This window comes from Myxine glutinosa, chromosome 4, assembly GCF_964187855.1.
Source record: "Myxine glutinosa chromosome 4, kmMyxGlut1.1, whole genome shotgun sequence".
Classification (NCBI taxonomy): Eukaryota; Metazoa; Chordata; class Myxini; order Myxiniformes; family Myxinidae; genus Myxine; species Myxine glutinosa.
In genome coordinates this window covers 99,140,373-99,163,176 of record NC_136264.1, presented here as the reverse complement: position 1 = coordinate 99,163,176, position 22,804 = coordinate 99,140,373, and the positions used below count along the sequence as shown (strand labels likewise).

At 42.8% G+C, this 22,804-nt stretch overlaps 1 protein-coding gene across 1 annotated transcript in view; it reads left to right on the top strand.

Moving 5' to 3' along the window:
* The window catches only part of LOC137425036 (protein Wnt-2b-like), a 159,063-nt gene that overhangs the window by 25,292 nt on the left and 110,967 nt on the right, over positions 1-22,804 (top strand). The window contains exon 2 of the mRNA XM_078776199.1: positions 17,562-17,782. Within this exon, the coding sequence (XP_078632325.1) occupies positions 17,562-17,782 (221 nt within the window). The remainder of the gene's footprint in view (positions 1-17,561; positions 17,783-22,804) is intronic.

Below are 22,804 nucleotides of genomic sequence, written 5' to 3'. Positions count from 1 at the left end.
TCGTAAAGACACCACTCCATGACAAACAGCATTGTCGAGTTGACGGACCATCTCCAGAGGAAGCGGTGATAACCTTTGGAGACGTGCAGCAGATGTTTTCCACTAATACATAACGCAACAACCCTTGTATACCCGACTGTGAAGCCAATCATCAAATGCACCTGTCCGTACATTTTGCCACGCCACCTGTGATATAATCCTGTTGTTGACTTCTTGCTGCGACAGACAATCAGTGACATGGTTCTTTTAACAAATAAATCACCAAAGTGTAAAAGAAACTCACTAGATTGATATACTGAGTTAAGAAAGTAAACCCAAGTCAAGAAAAAAAAAATATTCCATATTAAATGCCAAGTTTGTATATATATGCATATATATATATACACACACACAGTATATGTATACTGTATTTGTTGTTTATACAGCATATATATATATATATATATATATATATATATATAATTTATATATCTATCTATAATTCCAGTAATCTCTGTACGTTTGTACGTCTGTACGTCTGTACGTTTGTCTGTGACCGCTGTTTCTCGACAACTACCGGTCCGATATACTTGAAACTTGCCAGGTATATTGCTGGGGACCCGAGGATGTGCCTTTTCAAGGTTTGAAATTAATCGGACAAGTACTTACCGAGCTATGGCGATTTAGCCGTTCGCCGTTCGCTTTGCCGTTGCGAATGGACCAAACCATTCATGTAAATAGAGGGGGGGGGGGGGGGGGTTCTGTGGTCGTTCGCTTTGGCTTTGCGAATGGACCAAACCATTCATGTAAATAGAGGGGGGGGTTCTGTGGTCGTTCGCTTTGGCTTTGCGAATGGACCAAACCATTCATGTAAATAGAGGGGGGGGGGGGTTCTGTGGTCGTTGCGAATGGACCAAACCATTGTTTTTTTTTTGCAGTTTTTTTTTTTTTTGCAGTTTTTTTTTTTTTGCAAGGAACGGGCACCCACGTACGGGCACGTCCTAGCTTATATATAGTACGGGCATGCCCTAGTATATATAATTTATATATATATATAATTTATATATATATATATACTGTATATATATTTATATATATATATATATATACACATATATATGTCAGTAATTGTTGTTTGCCACACTTGGACCAATGGGTATTTCATATAACGTTTTGAACAAACGTCATCGTTCTTTTACGACATAGACCTCGGGACACAGGTGAAACACTAAAGTGTGTCTTGTCCTTCGGATGAACTGAAAGTTAATCTAGGTGTCCCATCTGTTCACTGTTAGCATTAGTTGGTGGACGTTAAAGATCCCACGAAGTCCTACGCAAAGAGGAGTCGAACTATCCTTTCGCTGGCACACGGAACAAATTCCTAATTTTTGCACGCCCGGTTGAGCATTCAAATTTCCTGCGTCCGAGTGGCAACTGCATGTGCAGGTTTATAACCTCCAACGAGGAAACTTATTTTTGGTCAGGTTTATACTGGGGAGTTTGCCATTGCTTTACCAGATATATATCAGGGTGGGGCAAAACGATGGAAAACGTTTGAAATATAAATATATTTTAATTATAGAAGGTATTTATAATTTGTAAAATACAGGCATAATAATTTCTTCAGAATACACTCGGTTTTGAAAATTATGTCAGTTAGTTGACCCCTTTGGCTAATAACACAATCCGCTGTTCAGGTAGTTGAACTTGTAAGCTTCACAAGAAAGTCTATTGGAAATTGGAATGGTCTCAATTTAAATTGTCATGTTTTCTTTCAGTTATTTGAGGGTGTGTGGCCTGTTCGTGTACACTGTCTTTTAAACACCCCCACAGGAAATAATCAGGAGGGCTGAGATCATGAGATTCGAGAGGCCAATTCACATCTTCAAATCTGGAGATCAGCTTTCCAGGAAAATGCTCTCGCAACAGTTCCATGCATAGCCTTGTGGTGTTGTTTCACTGAAGCTTGCAACACATCCGTTTAATACTTTTCTTGATTGTGCATCACAAACTTGGAAATGCTTCGGAATTATATTTGTGCCAAAATCGAAGAATATCTATGGAAGAGATACTGCTTAACCACAAATGCTAGTTGTTCACGTGTCCAATTTGCCATCCCCAACGATTATTATTTTTTAAATATCTTTTTTTTAAAGTTCGTCTGATATAACCTTAAAAAAAACAAAAAACAATAATTGTCCTCCATTATCCGAGAATTATTCCACCCTGAAATCTGTCCCATACGTTTGGCACACCCTGTGCACACATACAGTGCATTCAGAAAGTATTCAGACCCCTTCACTTTTTTCACATTTTGTTATGTTGCTGCCTTATGCTGAAATCGTTTAAATTCATTTTTCCCCTCATCAATCTACACTCAATACCCCATAATGACAAAGAGAAAACAGGATTTTAGAAAGTTTTGAAATTTATTAAAAATAAAAAACTGAAATATCACATTTACATAAGTATTCATACCCTTTGCTATGACATTTCAAATTTAGCTCAGGCGCCTCCCATTTCTCTTGATCATCTTCGAGATGTTTCTACACCTTGATTGGAGTCCACCTGTGGTAAATTCAATTGATTGGACATGATTTGGAAAGGCACACACCTGTCTATATAAGGTTTCACAGCTGACAATGCATATCAGAGCAAAAACCAAGCCATGAGGTTGAAGGAACCATCACTGCAACACTCCACCGATCTGGGCTTTATGGCAGAGTGGCCAGACGGAAGCCAAAGAGTTCAATCTTGGTTTCATCAGACCACAGAATCTTGTTTCTCACAGTCTGAGAGTCCTTTCGGTGCTTTTTTGAAAACTCCAAGCGGGCTTTCATGTGTCTTTCACTGAGGAGAGGCTTCCGTCTGGCCACCCTGCCATAAAGCCCAGATCGGTGGAGTATTGCAGTGATGGTTGTCCTTCTGGAAGTTTCTCCCATCTCCACACAGGCGCCTCAATTAGGAATTAGTTTTAGCGTACATTCATTTCTTTGTTCCCTGGAATTTATTTTCATTAAACCCATTATTTGTACATCTTTAATTTCGTGTCTATTGGCAGTGTTGAGAACCTTGAAGTGCTTGTATTGCCTTGGGAGGTTTTTCTGGGTCCACCTGGCCTTTTCTTGTCTTGTACTGAGCCTGTTTCTTTCAAACGTTGAAAAGTGTACGTCATACCATTGCAGGAGATCTTCAGCTTTTCTGCTGTTTTCTTCATAGTATGCCCTTATTTTCACAGAGTTTGGATTTTCACACGCTGTTCTGTTGAAAGTTGTTTTCGTGGTGCCAATCTGAAACCCACCCATAGACCTTCAAGCAAGGGAACAAGCTGAATAAAACGAATTTCACATATTCACTATTTTGCAACTTTTATCGTGGTTTCTTGTATTTCACCTTAATGGAAGTGGTGGTGATTACTTCAATAATTATTTATTATTACCCAAAAACTGTTTCCTGCATTGTATTACTTTTGTAGGGGGAATGGAGGGTAGGAATCACCTCAAAACAGTTAGAAATGTACAGCTTACTATGTATGCTCCGTGTGTCAGGCAGTTCAGCCATTTCAATGTATTAAGTAGGGAATTGTTAGCTTAATAATTGTCCTGGTTAAATGTACATCATACGAAGGGTAATGTGTTGCTCAATAAATAATCAGAATTTAACATGAAGGATCTCTATGTGAAGCCTTCTGTATACCCCGCGTGAGGCCTTGGAAAAGAGAGACGGGGGAGTTTGAGGAGTGGCGTCTTTTTTTTTTTTTTTTTTTTTTGTATACAAGATCGAGGCTCGTGAAAGAGCGAACATTAATCACACAGAAAGACAAACAGACACACAAAACAAATTACATCGGGAGCGGTAGACAAGATGGGGAGAGAGGGGGAAGGACACAAACACAACATTTGAGAGCAGGGACCGAGAGACATGGAGACATCGAGAGAACTGTGGGAGGGAGAGGGCTTTGGGGGGGAGGCATGGGAAGGGGGGGGGGGGGGTGGGAGAGGTATAAAACATATGGACACTGCCAAGACTTCCAGGAAAGAAGTTGGAATTTCAAACAAGGTGGATCTGGGGTGAATTAGTGGGGGTAGAAAAGATCAAGGTTTTGGATGGGGGAAGATAAGAGATGGTGGTGAACAGCTGTTTTGAAGACCTGGAGGGAGGAGTGTGATTGAAGTGAGTGTGGGAGTTTGTTCCAGAGGCGGGAGAAAAGAGGAATGAAAGAGTGAAGGTGAGCAGAGAGCCGAGATTTCGGCAGTTTAACCATCAGAGGGTGGCTGGCAGATCTTGTGCGACCTGTAGGAATATTTGGGGGACAGAGCACAGAGAGAGCTGGGGGAGCAAGGCCGGAGAGGAGTCGGTAGAAGACAGAAAGACCACCTACCTGCCTGCGGTGAGTGAGTGAAAGGCCCTCAGAGATCGCTTCATCGCGGGAGATTCCAATGATTCTGAATGCTTTGGATTCAACAGCGTGAAGCCGAGCCAGGTGTGAGGCAGGAGCACCAGCCCATAGGGGAGAACAGTATTCCATTGAGCTGCGGATGAAAGCCTTGTATGTGGTGAGGAGCTCAGGTGTGCCTAGGAAGGACTTCGCACGACGGAGGATGCCCAGTCGGCGACTGGCTTTGGAGGCCAGCTTGGAAATGTGGTTTTCCCAAGAAAGATCATGGCAGATGGTGAGACCCAAAAGCTTGAGCGACAGAACTTCTTGGAGAGGATTGTTGAGAAAGTAGATGGGAGGGTTGTCCAGTCGATCTTTTCGGAGAGACATAGTAAGAGTGTGAGATTTGTCAGGATTGAAAGACATGTTCTCTCTAAAGATAGAAAAAGACGAGGAATTCGGTTTCTATCAAGAAGTTTTGCAGTGAATTAGGGGGTTCGGCATTTGCCATTTCGGCATTATCCGTGGAGAGACTTTCTTGAGACTTCTTGCTATTTCTCTGAAATAACCCATTTCCTTTATCATGGCACATAGGAGCCAATCCCCACTTTCCAGCCAACATCGTCACCATCGTCATTGTTATCAGCTTCATCATCATCATTAAAGGTACATTGATTTTACATCGTACTATTCCCACATTTTCCAGGCCAGCCCCACCAAATTTTCTTTGTAGTTTTTGAGGTCCTTGCATATGTCCGAAAGTGGGTGGGAGTTTTCATAAAATGTCTCGATATATATATATTTTAGATTTTGGCCTCTCACCCATGTGTAGCATGGGTACCTCACTCGTAATATAATATGTATCCAGCAAAAATAAAACGTTTTCCAATATCCTAATTTATTTTATATACTGAAAGATGTAACTGATATTAAATTGACTTTCACAGAAATTTGAATTACTATTTCCCTATATTGAACACTTCTAATTACTCCCGCCAGGGAGTAATGCATTCACTCGTGTCCGTGTGTGTGTGTGTGTGTGTTCGTGTGTTTGTGAACAAGATATCTGGAAAAGTTCTGAACGGATTTGGATGAAAGTTGGTGGGATGATTGCCCTTGGGATAAGGAAAAATTGATTAGTTTTTGGTGAAGCTCAGGATATTATTCCCGATCCAGGAATTTTTTGAAGGATTTTTTTTACCATTGGAAGATGGGGCTCTTTTTTTTTTAACATTATCTTCTATATTTTCTATATTTAACATTGTGATATGAAAATAGTTTCCATATTTGTTGTAAATGTAGTTTAAACTCGTGGTTATGCGTTAGAGCGGTGTATTTTTTTTTAGCAGCGTCGTCTTCAATGTTCATTTTTTTTTCTCTAATAAAGACATATTCTGTCATTTTAAAACCACCAAAGTGTGTATTAGGTTTTCCCGTTTTGTAAAATGTATCGATTTATATGTATAATGCTTTAAAACTTTTTTTTTTTTTTTTTTACCTCAGAAGAGATATCAACATTTAGCTCAGCGAATGTCATTTGCGGTGTCAGTATTTGATGAACTTATAAAGACTTAGTTCCAGATTTGTCAATGGCTGAGGTATATTAACAAACGAATAAAATAGATTTGGCAAAATTCCAACTTTAAAAAAACAAATCGCGTATTCACCCAGGGTTGTGAGAGGGTGAAGAAGAAGAAACCTCGCAAGGGCTTCCCAGACCAAATAAATAATTCTGGTTCTGGGTCTGCGATTTTCAGGTTTATTACTCCCGCCAGGGAGTAACGCATTCGATCGTGTCCGTCCGTGTGTGTGTTCGTGAACAAGATATCTGGAAAAGTTCTGAACGGATTTGGATGAAAGTTGGTGGGATGATTGCCCTTGGGATAAGGAAGAATTGATTAGTTTTTGGTGAAGCTCAGGATATTATTCAGGATCCAGGAATTTTTTGTGGAAATTTTTTTGGGAAAGATTTTTTCTGTTTTACTGAATTAAAGCTTTTATTCTTATTCTTAAATGATGTTTTTCTCCTCTAATTCCGAGATATATCAAAAGAAATTCTCTGACAGTAAGGGCCTACTTTCTTTTTCATTTATTGTTTTGGGGAGAGGGGATGTTAAACAAAACGTATTATTCCAACTAAACCCACGGCGGGAGTATAGTAGGAGACCAGCCTGTAGGTCCCGTGACCAAATTCTGGGAACAAAGGTTTGAAAGTGTTTTTGTGTTCCCTGATGAATACCGAACAATTTTGACTTGGGCTGCCCCCTTGAAAATGTCAGGCATTTCCGGGAAGGGTCAACAAAGGTCAAACAGGGGTCAAAATTCAAATATATTCCAATCGTGTCGATATGCATATCAAATTACTCGTCTAGTCATGAGGATTCCAAAAATGTATAGTTTGTTATACCTCCGACCTTAAATGAGGGCGCTATGGTCAAAAACGTCGAAAGGTCAACGCACTTTTGACTGGCGGTCAAATTCACCAACACAGTTAACATTGTCCGATTCTAATGATTTTAGTGTCTAATAATATGTTTTCTGACATGGCAAATTCAAATAAGCAACTTTTAAAAGTAAAGGTCGTTGCCATAACCTTGAAATTTCAAAATGGCTGGCAAAAGGGCTACTGAAAGACTTGAATCAGGATCCTTGGCCAACAATAACACAGTTATTTCTAAACACATTGTCCAATGATGCTTATCTTGCTTTATTGCCCAGTTCATCATCCTACTCAGTGTCATATCCATCAGAATCAGAGTCAGAATCACTGTTACAATCACTAGTATCTGAATCTGTGTCAGAGTCTACAGTGCGGTTTGTTCTGGCATCACGTAGACGTTGAGGTAGTGCCGGCTGTGAATACCGTATTGGCAAACATTTGCCCTCTCTCAAGCTCCAACCATGCTGAAGGGGAGATGATGGAGCATCTGGATTCATAAAGTTTAACATGATGAATGCCTGATAGTTGGCCCGTGTTACCTTCAAATTATGTGAATCTGTATCAGGAGGAATCCTGAGAGTCGATTTCCTCTTCATCCCCTCCCACTTTTTGGCCCGAGCTTCTGCGAGTGTCTTGCTTGATTTATCCTTGTATATGTATTTGATGGTATACTGCTCTAGCTGTTTAAGAGTTTGTGATGTCACTGGGGAGACATTTCCCAAGCCCTCTAAGTAGCTCTCGTGCCTCTTCTGACTTCATTGTGCTGTCAAAGACTGATGGTTTTCCACGGCCATAGAAACTGGAAATAGCATCTGCACCAGTGTGGATGTGAAATGGGATAATGATATCACTAATATCCTTATCAAGGAGTGTTGTGCAATCAATTATGCTTTTCTTCCTTTTCAGTCATAGCATACCTTCAATTTGATGTGCCACATACGATACTAAAACCAACACATCTGTGTCTTCTGCATCAATGACAACGGCATCTTTTACTCCCGACTTTCTTCGTTGGGAATATATGTACAACAGAATGGTGTCTGCTTCCATATGCTGACATGTCAACTCAACTACCTCCTCATCAGTGGACAAATCACTACAGCGTTCCCTCACAGAGTAAATAAATCTGGTATCTGGATGTTGGAGTAACAGGGTTTTGAACTCAGTCTTCAGAAATTGCTGCAGACGAATTTTGTTTCCTGGGTTCTTGAACATGTTGTTGAAGTGCCTAGGGGATGGCAGTTCATCATTTCTCTTGATGAAAATATTCCTGGTCCCACCAACAAAAGGCAATTCACCTGTTCGCCTTTCATGTTCACTATCTTTGATGCTGTGTTGTAGATCATATGGGTCATTTACAAATATTATCTGGGAAGCCGTAGGATGGCGTTGGACAACAAGGTTAAACATTTTAGCAGCATAATCGCCCCATGTATAAGCACTTTCGTCTTGCTTCTCTCTATCCTCAGCAGACGGGGTTGATAGCCTCCAAATGAACCCCATATCTACTAGTGCAATGTATCTATCCCGGAACTCCAGTTCAATAAAGTTGAACTTTTGTGCCAGTTTACATTTTTGCCCTTTGCGCATTGTTCCATTTACATTGAAGATGGGGAGACACTCTTCTGTCACGCGGTATTCCATGACTTCAGATAGCACTAGACCATCATCTAACTCTTGTGCCAAAGTGATGATCTCGGCCATGGCTTTGTTTTCCATAGCATCTGTTTTTGTGACCTTCTGTTTTGATGCGTCTTTGATAACTGGTGGTTTGCTGAAGCTGTGTCTGCTGTTTCTGTGTATGGTTGCATCAAACTGTTTATCACCAGAGAACGTGCGCTCTTTGAAGAATGATTGCACTAGAGTCTCCCCATCCTCATGTGCTGAGTCAAAGTCTTTGACAAGTGCATCTGATGCGACCATTCCTGACTGGAGCGACCTCAAGATAGGCTGTGTAAGGTCGAATGGGTCACAATCAAAATCCGTGATGCAATTGTCTAGATCTTGTACACCGTGCTCATCCAGCAACAACCTCGTTGTGGAGGTCTCTCTGTGACCTTCAGATGATTTGGTGAGGTTTGCCAATGCATGTAGTGAACTTCTAACTCTATTCACAGAGTTGACGGTTCTTGTGTGAGTCAACAACATCTTTTCATTTTTTAAGATGCGCTTCCAACCTGCTTTCATCTTCGACCCTTTATTCATGGTCATTTCTATCCAGAGATCCAGGGGTAAGCACGAGTACGGTTTCCTGGTCATTGATTGCGCGAATAGGCCATCTCGCATGTACCTCTCTTTTTCTTCGGGGAGACTGCTAATCTCAAGCCAGAATTCTACAAGCCATCTGCTGTATTTATCATTGTCGTATATCCGCAGCCATGGCATCATCATTCGGAGGGATGCTTTGAATGAATCCCAATCCTGTGTCCTCAGGGCGTATATGTTCATGATCAGTATTTCAACCATTTCCATAAAGCTCAACCAGAACCTTGCCATAGGGCTGTCTGATTTCCCAACACTCTCAAATGCTCTTTCTACAAAGGACTTGAACTCTGCATCCATCAGGAAATCATCTGCGATGGCCTGTAATTGTTCTTTTGAGCTATTGGGTGGACTTCTAAGAACTTCCAACTTTGATTTGAGCTCCGATGATAGCTTCAGTCCCTCGCTGACCCCACGAAAAATAATCCTGCGAATGAGCACCTCATACATAAGTGAAAGGCACCTTATGCCTCTGTTGTAGTGTTTACCACGAAGTGCTTGGTCAACTGATCCTTCTGAAATTATATCGGCTGCCACAAGAATTTCAGATAAACCTGAGCCATGGAACCGCTTGTTTATCGCCAATATGAAGGAAATGTGAGCGTGGAATGGACCCAAGAATGGAAGGATAAGTTGAAATTTCTCAGGATTCTCATTTTTCAGCTGGACAATAAGGGCATAGACTGGTTGGTCGCCTACCAGCTGAATAAATGGCATTGACTTGCACTCGGCTGCGGTGACCATGCGACACATAACCTCGTGAACCACTGACTTCTGAGGTGGCTTTGGAAATGTCAGAAAATAGTATGCTGTACTTTTCACCACATACTCATGGATATTAGCCTGGAACCCAGTGAAACTTCCAACTTTCTGTTCATCAGCTGGTATGTTCTTCCCTGCAATATCCAGACGGGCCAACACGTGCATAACACCTCGCTTTCTTTGCTCATCACTTGTTTGAAGTGAGATATCAATTTCCTGACGAACTGCTGGCTGGCCATGTTTGACTGTTTTGTAAGGATGAATCTTGTGTTGTAAAGTACTTAAATCTTTCAAATCTTCAGACTTGGTCAATTGAAGTATAGGACGACCCTCCTCTGAGTCCATTGATGTAACATCATCAGGTTGTACAAACATAACATTGGTCCGGTGAGATGTATCGGCCCCTGTCAATGTATCATCTTTTAAGTCATCGTTATCTAGGATACCTGTTCCTGGAAAACCATCTGCTAACTCGTCAGGACAAGCAACATTTGCTTTGATATCATCCATGGCCCAAGCTTCATACAGAGCAAGAACATCTTTGCAACTTATTCCAAGAGCAAATTTTTTCAAGATGTCAATGATTTCATGACTCCGAGTTAATCCTTGAAGAGTCACTGATAACTTTGTTTGGAAGGATGTGCGTTTGCCGGTGATGAACGAAAACAAGAGGGATGCCAAAGCAGCAATTTGTGGATCATGACATGCTTCAGTAAAGTCATTGGAATCAGGATCCTTGAGCCATGTCAAAAGTTGGCGCAAAAGTTCATGGGGTTCTTCAATATTTTCAAGCTCATCAACACGGAGAGGCCAAGATAAACCCACTTCTTCTGTAAACTTCTTTCTCAGACGCCTTGCAACATTGTTTAGTAACTGTTCATCACTTATTCCCCAAGAATAAATGGCTGCTTCAATGTAACTTCCACCAGCAGATGCATCATAGACAATTGTGCTCTGGTTCTTGTGGAAACGATCATGGAATCCAATGTTGTCTTTGAATTCATTTTGAAGCATTTGTTTTATAGTGCTGGTTTTCATCACAGTTTCAAAACCAAAGTTTGCACTCATTTGGTTATAATCAACCAGAAGACCCTGTAATGTTCTTGGCTCATTCATCTCCAGCACAACTGTACGGACATGCCTAAAAAACATCTGTCTAACCTCTGTAAGTCGCACGTTCTTTAAGTGCATTCGGTCACCAGATGAATCAGAATGTTTGTAGTGAGGCTTCACATACTTCATCCAGCAGGAACGATGATAGCGTATTTCTGACGCAAAGGGATCAGGTGTAGAATCTATGACAGTTAAAATTCTTTCTCTCATCTGGTCGTCTTCCAAGTGTATTGTATGTGACTTGAAGGTGTTCCACGCATTCAACTGTTGGATAATACATAATGTTTTGGAATTTTTCAAGTCTTCTGGTTTCATACACCAAATGCACAGATTCTTTTCATGAAGGAGACCTGTGCTACGTGAAGATCGTCCAGCTTGCTGCTGGTCTTTTGCATGCGTTTCTTGTGTGTCCACTGTTTGTTGTTTCTGTTCTTGATCTCTTTTTCTTAATGCTTGTTGAAGTCCACGTTGAGCTGCCAATGCAGTCCTGCATGCCTTATGAAAATAGACACCATTCGGTCCTGCATCCCAATTGACTGAATCATAAACAGTTCCAAATTTATGCAACCCTTTCCAATCTTGTGCTTTGCCCTTCATGCGTTCCCATGCTTCAGGAGAAATGTTGCTTTTATCTTCATCGCATTGTTCATTACACAAATTACATAGTCCAGATATTTCCTCTCGTTTTCTTTTTCTGTTTGGTTGAGGCTTCAGTACTGGTGTTGACTTTGGTGCTGACATTGTTCCCAGAAGATCTAAAATATAAAAATACAGAGCAGATGTTAGTCTTGATCCTATGGGGATCCTAATCATATTTACTTTACATCAATACACAGAAGAAATGTTTGTAAAAATTACTAGTACTAGGGCATGCCCGTACTATATATATATCTAAAATTATATCCCCCCCCTCTATTTACATGAAATGGTTTGGTCCAAAGCGAACGGCTTGCGAGTACGGTGACAATCCCCCCCCTCTATTTACATGAAATGGTTTGGTCCAAAGCGAACGGCTTGCGAGTACGGTGACAATCCCCCCCCTCTATTTACATGAAATGGTTTGGTCCAAAGCGAACGGCTTGCGGAGTTTGGTAAAGAAATCGCCATAACGTGCACAAACGCGCAGGAAAGCGAAAGAATCGCAAAGTAGTTTTAATTAGTTTTAAAACATAGTTTAACGCCAACATAGTTTGCCAACGTGAAATAAATGAATACGCTCTCAAATGTGCCGTCCGAGGCAGAGTCTGTTCGCCACGTTCGGCACACGTGATAGCTCGCTGCTCTCTGATTGGTTGAATCGTTTTTTGGACATAGCTCGCTAACTACTTGTCCGATTAATATGAAACCTTGAAAAGGCACATCCTCGGGTCCCCAGCAATATACCTGGCAAGTTTAAAGTATATCGGACCCGTGGTTGTCGAGAAACAGCGGTCACAGACATACATACATACATACATACATACATACATACATACATACACAGAGATTACTGGAATTATAGATAGATGTGGACGTCATGAAACAGAACAAATGACTACCAGATATTCACAGCCCATCATCATCATTTACCTATACACTTTATATGGTACACAATATTATATCGAACATGTGCTCTAAAGAAAAATGATACACATAATTAAAAATCATTATTTTGTTTTAAAAATGGAGTGTTTCAATTGTTCGTGACGTTTCGGTGACAAACATTTAATAATTTCTTATCCATGGGTTTGGGGAAAAAATTGTTGTTTTTGGCTAATTTATGTTAACCTTTTAGCAGCCATTTTGAAATTTCAAGGTTATGGCAACCACCTTTACTTTTAAAAGTTGCTTATTTGAATTTGCCATGTCAGAAAACATATTATTAGACACTAAAATCATTAGAATCGGACAATGTTAACTGTGTTGGTGAATTTGACCGCCAGTCAAAAGTGCGTTGACCTTTCGACGTTTTTGACCATAGCGCCCTCATATAAGGTCGGAGGTATAACAAACTATACATTTTTGGAATCCTCATGACTAGACGGGTAATTTGATATGCATATCGACACGATTGGAATATATTTGAATTTTGACCCCTGTTTGACCTTTGTTGACCCTTCCCGGAAATGCCTGACATTTTCAAGGGGGCAGCCCAAGTCAAAATTGTTCGGTATTCATCAGGGAACACAAAAACACTTTCAAACCTTTGTTCCCAGAATTTGGTCACGGGACCTACAGGCTGGTCTCCTACTAGTATGCGCTCTACTGAGTGGCGTTCTAGTTCCTCACATGTTTTAATAGGGAATAGCATCACAAAACTTAAAATAACCCAAACTTTTGCACAGTGCAGTATATCTACACTATAATACTCTTCTCCAGTCTATCTGTCCGTCCTTCATGGTGGAGCTTCACTCGTTCAGGCAGGGGGATTCAAAATCAAATCTCCACCATCTTGTTTGCTCCACATAGCTCTACAACAACACAACAACAACATGCATTTTAAAAGGCCATTTTCCCTGCTAGAGCGGGGGTTAGCCTTGCGGTCCCCATGACAATCTTCTCCATTTTGCCCTATTTTCTGCATCTCTCCTTGTTAACCCCCTTGCCCGCATTTCTTCTTCCACCATCTTTAGCCAAGTCTTTCTCGGTCTTCCCCGTCTTCTACTTCCTTCTACATTCATTTCCATCACTCTTCTCAACCAGTCACTTTCATCCTTCCTCAACACATGACCAAACCATCTCAACCTGTTCCTCTTCACAGCATCAATCACAGGCTCTATTCCCATCATCTTTCGCAATTCATCATTTGTCTTCCTCTCTCTCAACGATACTCTGCACATCCGTCGAACCATTCGCATTTCCACCCTTTCCAACCTTCGTTGCTGCTCTACGTCCATTACCCATGTCTTGCTCCCATAAATCATAACACTTCTCACACATGCAGCATACACCTTTCCCTTCAGCTTCAACGACACTCCCCTCATCATCAGCACGCCACTCAATTCCCGAAACTTCTTCCATGCACATCTCACTCGAGCAACCGTTGCCGAGTCTGATCCACCTTCTCCATTCAGCATGTCTCCGAGGTAGCAAAATGTTTTCACACCTTCCAGCTTCACACCGTCTCCAAGATCCAACTCAACATTTCCTCCATCTGCAGCTCCCTCTGTGCACACCTTACATTTGAATGTAGCTGCCACACTGGTTAATGACCCTCTCAGACCACTACATTTTTGATGAACCCACTCAGCGCACATTGTACACTGAATGGAGTTCACTCCGACACCCTTCCTACACACAGCACAGGGCCACTTCCCAGTTCTTTCCACCTCACCACATGCTTTACCACTTGCCATCACCTTCGTCTTCACATCACATGCATCACCTTCGTCTTCCACGTACTCCACATAGCTCTGAGGCCTCATAATTCATAAGCCTCTTTTGAAAGGCTTGTGCTTTCTGACTCTCTCATGACTTTATCTAAAATTTAATTCGATATCTGATTTTATTTTTCATAGTCTCGAAGATGGTTTAAGTCACGGTTGCAGCAAAAGCTGAGAAAATCAGTTGAATATTAGCATTTTATTGTCAGAAATGCACTCTAATGGCTGTTTTGAATATATGTGATGCGGGGATGGATAGAGTGGGGGGGGGGGGGGGGGGCGGCAGAGAGAATGGGGGGCAGAGAGAATGGAAGAGGAGTGAGTCCCTCCCTCTCCCTCTCAAATCAAATGAATCCTCTCAAGTCAAAGTAGCAGTGTCACTCTCCCACCCCTCCCTCCTCTTCCCTGTGTGCAATCCTCTCCCCTGTTTGCGATCCTCTCTCCTGTGTGCAATCCTCTCCCCTGTGTGCAATCCTCTCCCCTGTGCGTGATCCTCTCTCCTCTTTGCGATCCTCTCCCGTTTGCGATCGTCTCCCCCTCTCTCCTGTGTGCAATCCTCTCCCCAAACCCCCTGTGTGTGATCCTCTCCCCTGTGTGCAATCCTCTCCCCAAACCCCCTGTGTGCGATCCTCTCCCCAAACCCCCTGTGTACGATCCTCTCCCTTGTGTGCGATCCTCTCCCCCAAACCCCCTGTGTGCGATCCTCTCCCCTGTGTGCAATCCTCTCCTCAAACCCCCTGTGTGCCATCCTCTCCCCTGTGTGCAATCCTCTCCCCAAACCCCCTGTGTGCGATCCTCTCCCCTGTGTGCAATCCTCTCCCCAAACCCCCTGTGTGCGATCCTCTCCTTTGTGTGCGATCCTCTCCCCTGTGTGCATTCCTGTCCCCCTCTCCCCTGTGTGCAAGCCTCTTCCCCTCTCCCTTGTGTGTGATCCTCTCCCTTGTGTGCGATCCTCTCTGCTGTGAGCGATCCTCTTCCCCTCTCCCTTGTGTGTGATCCTCTTCTCCTCTCTCCAGTGTAGAGGGTGGGGGAAGAAATAGATCCTTGAAGACCTCGGACACCCTTGAGGACTCCGAACACCCTCAATATCCCAAAGACCTTTAGACCCCTAAGATCCTTGATACCCCTAAGACTCTCTAAGACCGAGAAGAGCCTTAAGACCAGAAGACTGTTGAAGACCCTAAGACCCCTTTTACCTTTAAGACCCTTTTGACACTTTAGTCCCTTCACCCTTCAGACCTTTTTTTACCCTTTACACCCTTAAAACCTTGAGACATTTACACCCCTAAAGTCACTTTACACCCCTTAGACCTTAACACCATTTCGACCAATTACACTCCTTCAGGTAGATCTGTTTGTTTCTGCTTTTGAAGCAACACAAATTCTCCATGTAAATGTATTTTTTGCAGTGCAGCTCCTGGTCAGAGTGGGTATTACAAATCGTAATGATACTAAAATATGCAATTTGGTGGCTGTCTGTCTGACCTCGATACATTTGGTCGTTACTTACTCCACCTCAACCAAACTTGACAGGAGGATTAAGGGTCACACAATGAAGGTTGCAGCGACTTCATTTGCTCCCCTCCCCAAGGGAGTTTTCTGCCTTGGGCAAAATCCGTGTTTAGATGTATAGATAGCTTATCGTGGCGATTTTCCAAGGCCGCTTCTAATCACAAAAGTAACTAGAACGGGACTCGGTCGAGAGCATATACCTCCACCAGTGTGAACAGTTTATGTTTTGCATCCCACTGATAGGTCAGATCTGGACCTGAACAAAAACCTAATCGGCTTGTTCTTGTCCCCTAAACAATTCATCCACCTAGTTTTGTCATAAGCCGTCCACAACGTTTTGAAATATCATACTGTATATTGTTTTTGGCCCAATCACTCAATGGTGAAGAATCACTTGATAAATTCCAGTAATCAGATCTGGATCCGGATATTCACCAAAATCGAATCCATTCGCCCTTGCCATACACCCAACATGCTCACAAAGTTTCCTCCGAATCCGTCCATAACTTTTTGAGATATCCTGCTCACAGACAAACAGACAGACAGGGAGTGAAAACATAACCTCTGTCCACCTTTGGTGGAGGAGGTAATAACCAAATTTATACACAATAGACGTTGATATAAAATAATAACGAGTATGTACACCTTTTCTTTCAACCGCATTGAAATTATTCTAGGAACACTTTCAAATAGTCTTGTTATAAATTATTGTGGAATAGTGCTCCACACTTATTCCAAGACTTTCCAAAGATCATCTAAGTTGCTGGGATTGTGTTTTTTTCCTCTTTTTTTTTTTGTCCAAATAGTCCCATGCATCTTTCATGATATTGAGACTTTGAGGGAGTTATTCCATGTGTTTAAGGACTCCAGCGTTTAAGCTTCCTCTTTCTTTCACAAATAAGTTCTAGTTATTCCAGCTGAGTGTTTTGGATCGTTATCTTGCTGTAAGATGTTCTGTACACAATAGACGTACACAATATCTTGTGTTCTGTACACAATATCTTGCTGTAAGATGTTCTGTACACAGATAGAATTACCAGTGAACTGGTATTGAGTACCAGTTCACTGGTAATTCCCTGTTTGTCGTTAAAGGCGGCAAAAAGGGTTGGCGTCAGGAAGGGCATCCGGCCGTAAAACATTGCTTCAAATAGGGGACCGAAAAACAACAACAACCACGGTTCCCGAAAAAGGCCAACCCCCGGTTTGCGGGGAAAAATGGCCTCTAAAGGTGGTTTTATCTTGCTGTAAGATGAAGTTTGGACCAATGAGTCTTGTACCACTGGGGATATCATGGCGGATTAAACTTTGCTTGAGCCTTGGTGCAGTCAATAAACCATCCATCAATCTTCAGCAATTTTACAACACAAATTGAAGATATGCAACTCCAAATTTGCATTGAACCTCCTCCATGCTTAATTGTTGGCTTCAGACAAGGTTTATAAATTTCAGTTTTTTGGCGTCTAACATACATGTATAGTCTTCGATTAGGTCCAAATAATTGAAACTTGGGCTCGCCTGTACACTTTGACCATTGTTCCACGGTCCATTTTCTCTGTGCTTTCTTAATGCAACACGTCCTCTAATTCCTGATTTCAATATTCATGACTAAATTCCTGATTTATGTAATAGTGAAGTGGAGTTTTAGCTTCATGGATGTGTCAAGAGGACCGCCTAACGAGTCATCAATTCGATTTGATTCATAAATGTACTGCATAGGATGGCATACTGCATATGTTGCGACGTGTTTGTTCAGGTTGATGGGTGCACTTGGTCTCCATGTGAGCTGTGAACATGTGCCAGGCCTCTTGGGTCGTCAGCGACAGCTGTGCCTTGGGCACGCAGACGTGATGCGTGCTGTAGCGAGAGGTACACGGAATTGGCTGCGCGAATGTCAGCACCAGTTCAAGAACCACCGGTGGAACTGCAGCACTTCCACAAGGGATCAGCGTCTCTTTGGCAAGGCCATCTTGCGAAGTAAGGATAATTTGAGAAACCTTTGCAAATCTGTGTGCCAATTGCACACTACTACTATTGGATAGTGGTCTATGCTCATTCCTTGCGGATATTTTTTATTTTACCTGTAATATCCACTATCTGCGGGAGCAAAATATGGTGTCAATACCCCTTCCCTCCAGCTGGGATCAGGGGTTAAGGCACTTACACTATTCTCCACGTACAGGTGAAAGCATGTCGTCTCCCCATTCTCGGCAGAGGGGTGGGCAGGTTAATATTATTATCATCATCCGTATGGTTGTTTAGCTTGGTGTTGGCTTAACGGTTAAGGTGGCTGGCTTTAGATCTCAGGGTCCTGAGTTTCAAGCCCCCATTAGTTGTTGAATTAACTCTAGGTGGGTTAACTGAGCCTGTCATCCTGAGGTTGGCAAAATGAGTACCAGCTTACTGGGAAGAATGAGCCATTCAAGTATCCTGTGTTAGAGTGGCGACCCGTCCAGGATTGTGCCCAATAGCCTAGGAAACTGCTTAGGCAGCCCTATGCATTTTTAGATGCGAAAGAAGTGGTCTTCTTCTTCCTTGTGATAAATTATTATTATTATTGTTAATATTATTATCAATATAATATTATTACTTTGTCATTTTTTTGTGTGTGTACATGATCGAGGCTCATGGATGAGCTAGATAACAAAATGGAAAGGGGAAACACGGACAGCAGAGTAGAAGTGAGAGTGACAGTGAGGTCAAGGAGAGGTAGAGAAGGACATATGGGGGTGAACAAATTGCACACAAGTTGAATGAAATAGCAAGAAAAGAAGGAGAACGTGGAGATGAAACAGAAACAGAACAAACCGACCAACAACGAACAAACAAAAAGAGGAGGGGGAAGGGGGTGGGGGTCATAATAATCTGGAAAAAGGAAGTGCTTGGGAATGCGTCATTTGTGGTTGAAAAGATCGCAAGTTTGGATGGGGTAGTGGAGAGCAACTTTCTTGAAGCCCTGGAAGAAACAATGGGATTGAACAGACTGGGGAGAATGGTTCCACAGACGAGTGAAAAGGAGGAAGAAATGAGTGGAAGTGAGCGGTGGGCCTGGATTTTGAGAGTTTAACAAGAAGAGATCGAGTTACTAGCAGAAAGTGAGCACTCTGCAGAAATCTGAGAGGGGTAGAGCCAACAGAGGGCAGACGATGAAAGACCAAAAAGGAGGCGGTAGAATACAGAGAGGCTACCAACCTGTCTGCGAGGCTAAATTAACAGGCCGAGACTCTCAGCTTTGTCACGGGAGATCCCAATGATTTTGAGGGCGTTGCTTTCCATGGCATCAAGAAGGGAAATTAGCGAGGCAGGAGCATCAGCCCAAAGGGGAAAGCAGTACTCCATCAATCTGTGAAAATGGTCAGATTGACCAAGGAAAGATCTTTTGAAGGATGTCTAGTCAGGGCTGACTTTGCAGGCCATCTTGGACATATGGTCTGCCCAACAAACATCATGGCTGATTGTGAGGCCGAAAAGTTTGAGTGACTTAACTTGTCCAAGTGGTTTGTTTAGGAAGTAGATTGGAGGGTTTGCCTGACGTTCCTTTCGGAGAAACAGGTCGAGTGTGTGAGACTTGTCTGGGTTTAAAGACATATTCCAAGGGTTGGACCAGCTCCTCATTCTATCAAGATCTGCAGAAAGGGAGAGGCTGCTGCCTGAAGGATGAGAAATTATATACCAGAGGGTAGAATCCTCAGTAAAGAGATAAAGAGGATTTTCCAGGGAATTAGAAATATTATTGATGAAGATGAGGAATAAGACTGGACTCAGGACACTACTTCCGGGCACTCCAGCCACAACTAGGAGACATGATCCTGTTAAACCTACATGCTGAATATGGGAGTGGAGGAAGTCAGTGATCTATGAGAGGAAGTGGCCTTGGATGACATAAGCAGAGAGTTTCGAGATCATGTGGGTGGAAGGATTCTGTGAGGCAGATAAGGGCAGGTTTCCCACTGGCAGTTTGGAGTGAGAAACCATAGAGTTAGGGAAGGGGGAGGAGGTGCTGTTAGAGGGGAGGGTGGGAGAGCTAGGAGAGTGGCAGGCGGAAGGATGTGGAATGGGACATGCGTTGAGCATGGAGGGGGTGAGATGCAAGGGAAGCAGAGGACTGATATGCTGGGGAAGTAGAGGAGGGGGCGAGATGCCGGGAGGCAGAGAAGGGGCAGGACTCTAGGGAAATGGGGAAGAGGTGGGACGCTGGGGTAGTGGAGAAAGGGTGGGACGCTGGGTAAGAGGAGAGGGGGGTTGGGCGCTGGGGAAGCGGAGAGAGGGGGTGGATGCCGGGGAAACGGGACGTTGGGTAAGTAGAGAGTGGGACACTGAAGGCAACTGCTGTTTTTGAACAGCTGCAGGAAAAAACATAAAATTGATGGAGAGTATAAGGGGAGGAGGAAACAGAGGAAAATCGTTTATGGTTGTTTTTATTTCTTTCTGGCTGAAGTATTGGGCGTTGCCCGGGGAGGGCGAAGTGGAGGAAGAGAGGGAGTTAGGAGCAAGGGGTATGGGGAGAGGAGGAGGGCGAGGAGGGGGGAGGGGATGGTGGAAGGAGGGAAGGGAGGATGGGGGAGGAAAGGGAATGGAGGAGTAACCGGGAGGGATGGACAAATTTACCTGTGTGAAGAGTGCTTTAAACTCAGCGTTGCCCGTGTAAAAAAGGAAATTGTAATACCCTCTGCCACCGCCACCAGGTGGCTCTACATGGTACACGTTTACATAGGGAATTTACACCACCGCCACTCCCACGTGAGGCCGCGGCTACATAACCTATAGTGCATTCAGAAAGTATTCAGACCCCTTCACTTTTTTCACATTTTGTTATGTTGCAGCCTTATGCTGAAATCGTTTATATTCATTTTTCCCCTCATCAATCTACATTCAATACCCCATAATGACAAAGAGAAAACAGGATTTTAGAAAGTTTTGAAATTTATTAAAAAGAAAAGCTGAAATATCACATTGACATAAGTATTCAGACCCTTTGCTATGACACTTGAAATTTAGCTCAGGTGCCTCCCATTTCTCTTGATCATCTTTGAGATGTTTTACACCTTGATTGGAGTCCATGAGTGGCCAGACGGAAGCCAAACAGTTCAATCTTGGTTTCATCAGACCACAGAATCTTGTTTCTCACAGTCTGAGAGTCCTTCAGGTGCTTTTTTGCAAACTCCAAGCGGGCTGTCATGTGTCTTTCACTGAGGAGAGGCTTCCGTCTGGCCACTCTGCCATAAAGCCCAGATCGGTGGAGTGTTGCAGTGATGGTTGTCCTTCTGGAAGTTTCTCCCATCTCCACACAGGATCTCTGGAGCTCAGCCAGAGTGACCATAGGGTTCTTGGTCACCTCTCTTACCAAGGCCCTTCTCCCCCGATTGCTCAGTTTGGCCGGGCGCCCAGCTCCAGGAAGAGTCCTGGTTGTTCCAAACTTCTTCCATTTAAGAATTATGGAGGCCACTGTGCTCTTGGGAACCTTCAATGCAGCAGAATTTTTTTTTGTAGGCTTCCCCAGATCTGTGCCTCGACACAATCCTGTCTCTGAGCTCTGCAGGCAGTTCCTTCGACCTCATGGCTTGGTTTTTGCTCTGATATGCATTGTCAGCTGTGAGAGCTTATATAGACAGGTGTGTGCCTTTCCAAATCATGTCCAATCAATTGAATTTACCACAGGTGGACTCCAATCAAGGTGTAGAAACATCTCAAAGATGATCAAGAGAAATGGGAGGCACCTGAGTTAAATTTCAAGTGTCATAGCAAAGGGTCTGAAAAACTTATGTAAATGTGATATTTCAGTTTTTTATTTTAAATAAATTTGCAAAACTTTCTAAAATCCTGTTTTCTCTTTGTCATTATGGGGTATTGAGTGTAGATTGATGATCGAAAAATGAATTTAATCGATTTCAAAATGAATTTAAACGATTTCAGCATAAGGCTGCAACATAACAAAATGTGAAAAAAGTGAAGGGGTCTGAATACTTTCTGAATGCACTGTATGTTACCCCACACACAAAGCTGTCTTTGTACCCCGTGTTTGGTGTTTGTAACTTAAAAGATGTGGCTGAGAAGACAAACAAACAAAAAGAGAGGTTTTTTTTGCCATTGAAATGTACGGATTAAGCAAGGGTGATGAATAAGGGGACAGGGACACGGCGAGTGGGTATGGAAAAAGGTCGGGTCGGGGAGGGGTTACAAAAACGCGAGGCTCAAAACTAACCAAGCTTGATACTCGGGATCAAATTTAATAGAATTAACACGAAAAACCACGCAGGGGTGACTGGTGAGCACTCGATATGAAGAACAATCGACACAAGCAGAGAACACAAAATGTAGGGCGGCACAGCCGATTCTGGAACGATTACTTCGCTTTTTGAAATCAAATCTGGCAACGATTACAGTCGGCCTACCTAACTTTTTGTAGGCAAATGGAGGACCAAGAGAAGTGACCGTGACCAGGGAACCAAAAACAGAGACCCATCATGTTAATTTTCATGTCATTGTTGTCACCTCTGCAACCAAAGTTATGTTTTCACCTCCGTCTGTTTATCTGTTTGTCTGTGAGCAGGACATCTCAAAAAGTTGTGGACGGATTCGGATGAAACTTGGTGGATGAGTTTGGTAGTTTAGAAGAACAAGCAGATTCGATTTTGCCTCAGGTACAGATCCAGGTCTGCCCCATCAGTGGGATACAAAAGGTAAACTGTTCAGTCTGGCGGAGGTATGTGCTCGATACCAAGTGATGTTCTCGAAGATTGAGAAATGTTCTAGAAATGAAATCCCAGCCGAGTGCAGGGTAGAAATTTGGAATTTAACCTTGGTACCGGCACACAACGACCTACCTTTTCAAGATCAATGAGACTCCGTGTGATGTTGAATTATCACAAGCTATTGATGAGGAAGCTGCTCCATATGATGCAACTCTCTACCAGAGAAGCATCAAAAGGATCAAAGCCAGACTCCGGACAGTTGATCAGCCAAAAGACAAGTTCGCTATCCATTGAAGCTGATCCTGCC